Genomic DNA, 8698 nt, shown 5'->3' on the forward strand with positions numbered 1-8698 from the left:
TCATCATGGAAATATAATATATAATAATAAAATCATTTAGAAAGATATTTTCACCCTGTGGTTTGTAATATAAAGTTCCTATTTTTAATTTCATTTAACCAAATCTGATGTTATTTTTCTTCAAAATTGCTGAATTTTTGCATTTTGTCATTCAAATGCTTGGAAGCGAAGCCGGTGAGGCAGCAGCGAGCTGAGCCTCACCTGGAATTACGCAACCTCTCGCTAACTGCACCGGTTGCCATTCTATGAGAGCATGCTCCACCTGTCTGTATGTCGCCAATAAAATGATTAAAAAAGTTAAATGTATGTACAGATTTTCCATAATTTAGCTTATTTATTTAATGTGCTGTGTTTTTATTGTCACCAACTGTGTATGTAACGTGTTTCGTTTGCTAAGGAGCGATCAGAAATGGCAGAGAACAGATTCGAGGTGAGGCAGGCAGTTCTCTTGCCTCATTGCTGGGGGCGCTCATGATCCCAGACATTGACACTCCACAACTGCAGAGTAACAGACAGTAATAGGGAGCTAGCCATACAGAAGCTGCGCTGATACAGAGAGCGAGATGGACGTGGTTTTGAGTTGTACTTTAACGGTTTCTCCCTTTGCTGTTAAGCACAGCACAAAATTAATAATATCAACATGTCTAAGTTTGATTGAGATAATAGAATTATTCTGCGGCAGCGGCGCAGCTAAGCATAACATGTTAAAGAATAGTCTTTTTACCCTCCAGCATTGTACGCATGCGCATTCCTTATGTAAACAATAACATGCAGGGGTCTAGATTCGTAAATCCGATTATAATTAAGTCAGTGCCTCATCAGCTATGAACCTCACCGCATGTCACAGATATATGTAAAATATATATATATATATATATATATATATATATATATGTGTGTGTGTGTGTGTGCTCGTGTGTGTGTGTGTTACATTACCTCAAATACTTTAAACACTCTAAGTTAAAGAATACATTTGTAGTTTTTTTTTATTTAATAAGGATTCACGGTTTCAAATGCAACTTGACTTTTAAATTGATGATCCTGTGCACTGAATCTTTAATGTTATCAATATTTTACTCTGCTGAAAGTTTTATTGTGTTGCAAAAAGGAAGAATGAATCCATTTAAGGACTCTGACAGGTTACGGATGGGACACTTGCATGCAAAACGTATTGTGCTGATAACCTTTGCAGACGTCAGTGTGTGAGTCAGACACACGTGGTTTGGGTAATAATGGGTTCCTTGTTATATTGTTGGTTGCTCATGCCTAGATCTAGGTCTAAAAAAGGATTTTCATGGGGTTTTGCATAGTGGAACTTCCTTGATCTATACAGAAATGTTATAAGACATGAATTTGACAGGTCTGAATAGGAAAGGGTGAGACTGGGAAGCCTCTTTAATTGCTCTCTTGGGACAGAATGAATAAATCTGTAAACTTGAAAGCTGATTTTAGAGGAAGGGTCTTGACACACCTGAAAACCTTGTGGGGAAATTTCACAATTATGGATGTAGGTGAAAGGCAGAACCCACAGTTTCTGTGATGGGATGGAGGCGAGACATGGCTCTGGTATTAAAGACAAGAAGTACCATTACAGAATCTTGAAAAAGAGCCTCGACACGTCGGGACATAAGCCCTGGAAAGTCTGGACAGCTGCTAGCTGGTACTCAGACGTTAGGTGGAAGAAAATATGATCTTTTTGAAGGAGGAACAGAGCATCAGCAGAGCTCTCTCTGAGGTGTCAGACGTTTTTATAGATTATAAGTCTTTTCCATTAGGGTTGAAAGATACTTGGAGCGTTATGTCTTTTAATAGGTACATTACACACCCTTTTATTCTCTTACACAGTGGTTAAAGAGTCACTTTAAGAGATCAAATATGCCTCTAAAGTCTAGGTAACAACAAGTTAACATGAGTTTTTATTTTATATACCTCAGAAGTAGCATTATATATAAACATAAAATTGCAAGTTCTGATAATAAGATTCATAACATTGGGGTGTCGGATTATTTTTTTGCTAAAGAACAGACAATAATGAAGGAAAACAAAAGCAGAAAATGGTGTTTACTTATTGCACTTTTAGGTTTTGTCCGTCTCATCATATGCATTTCTCACAAAGCTTTTATGTCCCACAAATCATAACCAATTGCTTAGGCATTTTAAAACGCATGTGCGGTTCTGAGAGCACACAGTTTGCTTTTGACAATTCAAGGGTATTCATCCATTCACTTTGACTGTGTGAGAAACAAAAAAGGGAAAATACAAAAGGAGGGAAACGGAGTATTGGGTCTGGACAAATGAGGCGGTGATCGGTGCTGACAGTTCATTATGGCTGGTAAATGCAGCTCTGTGGGGGAGGCTGCAGGAAATACTGGAGCCCTAATTGGAGCGGATGGAAGAGATTCTCATCTCAAAACAATATCACAGCTATTTACATGCTTACACCTCTGGCTACTCTGAAAGTTGGGGCATTCCTTCTGAAGGTGTGGATTAGAATGCAGTTTTGTTGTGGGCTTGGGGGATTTTTTTTATTTGCATCTTTTCACAAGTATGTGCTTTTTTTTTTATCACAACCTAATGTGCCCTGTGTGCGCAATGATTGAAGAAGTGTTATGTTTGTCATTTTCTCTTAGTGCTTTTGGTCAACCTAAAATGTTAATAAACCTCAAATATGAATGTTCAAGAAAGAACATGTAGGATCGTTTTCTTTTTTTTTGTCTGGTTGATTGAAAATCACGAACAACTCAGAATTTTCCGATAAACATTTCTGACATAAAAAACAGAAATAATCAGTGACCCATACACTCACCGCCTTTTTTCAATAACAGTGAAAGACTTATGGGAAAAGCCTTATGTCCTTATACCACAAGTTCTCAACTGGGTTCAGGTCAGGAAGGGGACCATGCCATAAGTTGCCGGTCCAGCTGCGGACCCATCCATCTAGTCTGTCAAAAGTCACCCTCACTTTATTGGTCCAGAAAACCTTTGAAAAATCTGTCTTCAGATATTTCTTCAGTCTGTCTGTCTTGTTGGTCAGGTTTCAGCTTTCCTTACCTTGGCCAGCTCTAAACATTGTGTACTTCTACGTACACCAGGCAGGAACTATTTATGGAATATGACAGAACTGGACGATAATGAGCTGCTGGTACCTTCACTCTTGATTCTTCTCAGATTCTTGGCAGTTAATTTGCAGATTTTTCTCAACACGTTTCTTGTGACCTTGTTGGCATTTTGCATGATGGTTCTGTACCATCATGCCCCAATATCTTAGCAATTTCAAGAGTCCTGCTTCTCATTAAGACACTTTTGGTCATTTTTGTCTCTTCAGAGTCAGTTAAATCTCTATTTTTTTAAAGGAAATAAGTTGACTAATAATTATTCACACCTTGATATAGGGTGTTGACATCACTAGGACACACACTTCTTTATTATACAGATCACCTGTTATGCTTAAATCCATTAAACTTTCAGGTGTATCCAGTTTGTGGTTAAAAATATACCTAAAAATAATAACATGGTCAAAATACTCTTTTCCGTAATAATTGTGCACACACAGCATAGTGAGGTTTTACCATATGTAACAAGTCTGTAAGCATTGCTACTTTCTATAAAGCATATCTAATTAACTTGTTAGAATATATTTGTGTGTAAAACAAGTTTTCAGACAAATGCTAGTTCACCACTATGTCCAGCGATCGCCATTTTCATTTAATTAGCAGCTGCATTAATCTGTTCTCCTTCAACAAAAACCAATACAAGCAGATTGTACCAGGATTTGGAGTGAAATATACACTTATTTTTATTTACAATAAAGTTCTGACATGACTGATAAAGCTGGTATGTGATCCTCTAAAATATTTGTTTGTGTGGATGCTGCAAGTTCAGCTGAATTCGAATCTACAAGAGTGTCTTGTTACTATAATATTACAATATGTTTGACGGTTTTGACTGTATGCAGTTTTAGAAAAGGTGTTGTGCTGGGGTTTTTTTGTAAGACCTGGTGCTCCGTGATGTTATAAGCAATTAAAAATCTTCAAAATGTGTTTTTTTTATTATTATTATTTATCTGCAGTACAATAGTAAAATATGTTTGTGAAAATGTTGGCTGAAGAACTACTAGAAAAAAGAAGAATTGAGTTTTAAAAACCTTTATTTTGCCTGCAATAGGTTCTGTCCCCTCTGACGTCGTCAGTCCTGGCCGAGAGGAGCATCCGGGTGGTGGATGATAAAGTGAGTGTGACAGAGCTCGGGGTGCAGTTGGTTTCTTCACTCTCTTTGTCCCTGCAACTGAGCCCTGGAAGCAACAGAGCTATTGTTGCTACTGCAAGCACACAGGAAGTCATAGAGTCACTGACGCAGGTAAGATTCTATCCATGTTCCTTTAATTGGTCATGATGTGTCATTAGCGTAAAAAGTATTAGGTCCTTGTATTGCCTGTTAAAAAAAAATAGATTTTGTGAATTATATTTTTATAACTAGTTCACTAGTTCAACTAGTGTTGGTTTATTTTCCTCTTAGAATATTTCTCATATATTAAAGTTTTCTTCATGTTGTTTGAAATTTAGGGAACAGCCATGACCCATGAGAGTTGTTCAGCCTTTTTACCATAATTAAAACCCACTACTTCTTCCCTTGTGCCTCTGGTTTATTTTGGTCCTCATTTGAGGGGAATCTGTAGATTTCTATTTGTGTTTTTGTTGCTAATTTTCACAGTACTGGTGTCTCACTAATTTAAATTTGCTACATTGCGTGTTTGTTTTCACAGGAATCCCTCATCAGTGCCTGGCTTCAGTTCAGTGATGGATCTATGACTCCTCTGGACAACTACAACCCTGCCCATTTTATTCTGGCAGCCACATCTCTGAATGAACAGGTGGTAGTTGTGCAAAAGAGTGCAAAGTGGAAGTGGCCTCTCGTTGCTGCCAAGGGTGAAGGCCAAGGTTTGCTTGTGCGTGTTGAGATGAGTCCATCGGAAGTGTGCCAGAAGTCCAAACGACGCTCTGTTTTAGCCACAGGAATGGTGAACGTACAGGTAAGGTTTGGTCAGTCAGAGGAGCAGTACATGCAGCCGGGAGACAAAAGGACACGTCCGGATCCTCCGTATTATGGTGGATCCATCTCCAACATGGACACTGGGTTAATAAACCGTGCAGCCACGACCATTCGAGGCCAAGTCCCAGTGAGACCTAACGGGGGTCGCTTATCATCAGACAGTGGGAACAGAAACTTAAATGACTTTTCTGAAAACTCAGAGCTGCCTCGGAGTCGCAGTACCGACGATGACTTATTGCCATCACGACGCGGCCTGACGGACCTGGAGATCGGCATGTATGCACTGCTGGGAGTCTTCTGCTTGGCCATCCTCGTTTTTCTCATCAACTGCATCTCTTATACATATAAGTACCGAAGTAAACACCTATCTCTAGAAGCCACAGAGACTATGCCCCACGCCCATGACTGGGTTTGGCTTGGCCAAGAGGAGGGGCTTTGTCTGCAGCAACAACAGCATGAAGAATTGACTGGTACCTTGGAGGAAGGTAGTCAGCTTTTAAATGGAGGTATGCAGCGCAGTATTACAGATGGCGGCATAAGTAGCTCAAGTGGAAGAGATCTGAGGAGCGAATCACTTAACTCACCGACCACCAAGAGGAAGAGAGTGAAGTTCTCCACTTTCTCTAATGTAAAGCCTAGCAATGGATGTCCAGTGCTTAGCCCATTGCCACTGGTGCAGACCAGTGATATAAAATGGGTTTGTCCAGACATTGAGCTTGGAGACTCAAAGGATCTTAGGAACTACATGGAAAAGCTTAATGAGAATGCAATTAAGAACACGGCGTAAGAGGTTCTGGGTGTTTCCGTTGGAACTAAAAGAGAAACTCACCTGAATGCCTTCATCATAAGGAGGGAGAGAATGGAAAAAAATATATATGAAAGAGTGAAAAACCAAACTGATGGCTGTAGTTTAACTGAAGACCTCACCTTGAAAACTGAGTAGATGATTCTGTTACTTTTGATTCTAAGACGGTTCTCAGACATGGTCAAGCAACAATTTTCAAGACTTGAATTTTCACAAAGCAGCATAGTTAAAAGGCTCAAAAGTAAAAACTGTATTGTTGCTTAAATGTATGTTTTTTGTCTTCTACCAAGCTCGATATTTCTCTTTTGATTTTACTTCTTGTTTTTTCTTTAAATCACGTTTTACTGTTCTAAATGTGGTAATATTATTTCAGAATATATTTTTTTCTTATTTTCTACAGTTATTATCGGTCCTTTGCTATGAGTTGGCAGTTGTAGAGCCTATGGATCAACAATCTAAAGCATTTTGTACTGTATATAAATGCAGTGTTTGATTTAGAGTTACTGTATGTATGGTAACATTTTGTAAAGTGTTGTTTGATTTGGTTTTAGTTTTGTTTAGTCTCCAAAAGTCAGATCCATGCATGATGTTATTTATGAGGAGCCATGTGTGTCTGATCTGAAAATATGTAGATAACTAAAACTGTTACACTTGGAGACAATTTAGTACTGTATTATTAAATTCCCTTATCATGGTTAAGTTCTGGACTTGTATGTTTATATCAATTGAATTATGTTTCTTGGTCCTCACACTTTCTATGTTTGTGTTTTTCTTGGTGATCACACTCTCTGAATATACAAAAGTGCTTTACTGCTGAACTTGTGTGGCATCTCATTACAATTTTAGAATTTCTGCAGAGGAAAAACTGTGATTCCTACCAAAACCACAAAAAGACAATCGCGTGCAACGCACCACAAATTTATGGACACTTCTGGTAAAAATGTGTTAAAAGCTTTAAGCCGAAGCTTTGCAGACGTTTTTCCTCATGTTACCAATTTCCTCTTTGGTGGCAAGATAAACTTGGGTCCTTGTTTATCTTAATTGCCCTTGTTGTGAAACAGTTTTGCTCAAGTTGTGGATATGGGCAAGTTTAAAGTAGCAATATAGTTAAACCCATTTCCTGACCTATTTCGTGTGGATTAAATGGACTAAAGCTGGGGACACATTACAAGATTGCTCACCTGATTTTACCCTCAGTTATTAGTAGAGGAAAATCTACTCTGTACCAAGTCAACAAGGTGAGATGGCATAAAATCCTTCTAGCCCAAGATATGATAGAGACTGGAGTCTACAAGTCTGAGACTGGAGTCAACCTGACCTCAATCATTGTCAAAAACATGTTTAGATTTTTCTGGACACACTTGGAGCTGATAACCTGTCCAAATTCTAAAGTGTGTTACCAATAGCCAGTGAAAAGGAGAGACTGGGGACAAACGCTTTTGTTTTTAAACATTTTATTTGTAACTCTACCACAACAACATTATGTAGATAAATTCACTGGCCATAATGCAAAACTTTCAACTAGCAAATTACAATTACTTAATGATAAAGAGAACACAGAGATGCTTAGATACTTAAGAAGAAAACCGTAAATAGTAATCCAATTAAAATAAACCAACCAGTTCACATTATTGCACATAAAGTTAATGGAGCTTAATATAACGAACTGACATTTTTGAATGATTAAACCAATTTAATCCTTCACCGGTCCGTCGTGGTGAAGAGAGAGCTGAGCCAAAAAGCGAAGCTCTCGATTTACCGGTCGATCTACGTTCCCACCCTCATCTATGGTCATGAGCTTTGGGTCATGACCGAAAGAACGAGATCACGGGTACAAGCGGCCGAAATGGGTTTCCTCCGCAGGGTGGCTGGGCTCTCCCTTAGAGATAGGGTGAGAAGCTCGGTCATCCGGGAGGGACTCAGAGTAGAGCCGCTGCTCCTCCACGTCGAGAGGAGCCAGTTGAGGTGGCTAGGGCATCTGGTAAGGATGCCTCCTGGACGCCTCCCTGGCGAGGTGTTCCGGGCACGTCCCACCGGAAGGAGGCCTCGGGGAAGACCCAGGACACGCTGGAGGGATTACGTCTCTCGGCTGGCCTGGGAACGCCTTGGGATTCCCCCGGAGGAGCTGGAAGAAGTGGCTGGGGAGAGGGAAGTCTGGGCCTCCCTTCTGAAGCTGCTGCCCCCGCGACCCGACCCCAGATAAGCGGAAGAAAATGGATGGATGGATGGATAAACCAATTTATTATTCACTGTTGATGTTTATTTGTATGATCCATCAAAACATTTTATTGTTGTCTGCAAAGAGCTAACTTTTTTTTTTTTGATGAAAGGTTCAATTGGTTGTGAATCCAAGACCTAGTAGCTCACAACCTCAAATACCAGATCCAAAGCCATGTAATGTGTCCCCAGCATCTTTTAGACCACTTGTGTTTAATATTTGGAAAAGCTGCTGAGAGAAATTGGTCTTTGTGTTATGTCATATTTATTTCCAAGGGAAATAAGAAGTCGTGGATTAGAACTTAACAGTTACTAGTAAGTCTTGTCAGCTGAAATCAGTAAAATATAGATTTCTTTTTTTAATTCAGAAAGACCCATTTGTTTAAAATGGCTTATGTTTATTATTATTTGTTAACATTTTTCTGTGTTATGCTTTAGCTAGATTTTAGTTGTGCTTACAAATATTTTGATCATTTAAAAAAAAAAATTATCTTTTATTATTTTAATTATTTGTTTATGTTATTTCCCAATTTTATTTTTTAGTTGTTTTTTTTCATGTGCCCTCTCCCCACTGAATAAATGTACTCATTTTAACAGCTTTACAAAATGTCCTCTTTTTTTAAGTGT

General features: G+C 38.9%; 1 protein-coding gene across 1 annotated transcript in view; it reads left to right on the plus strand.

Annotated features, from left to right (window-relative positions):
- Positions 1–6672, plus strand: part of LOC103473593 (transmembrane protein 132C) — a 159847-nt gene extending 153175 nt beyond the window's left edge. Inside the window, exons 9-10 of the mRNA XM_008423935.2 lie at positions 4165–4356; positions 4763–6672. Of these exons, the coding sequence (XP_008422157.1) occupies positions 4165–4356; positions 4763–5836 (1266 nt within the window). The 3' untranslated portion in view covers positions 5837–6672. The remainder of the gene's footprint in view (positions 1–4164; positions 4357–4762) is intronic.
- Positions 6673–8698: the final 2026 nt, after the last annotated feature.

The sequence above is a fragment of the Poecilia reticulata genome, linkage group LG12, assembly GCF_000633615.1.
Source record: "Poecilia reticulata strain Guanapo linkage group LG12, Guppy_female_1.0+MT, whole genome shotgun sequence".
Taxonomy (NCBI): Eukaryota; Metazoa; Chordata; class Actinopteri; order Cyprinodontiformes; family Poeciliidae; genus Poecilia; species Poecilia reticulata.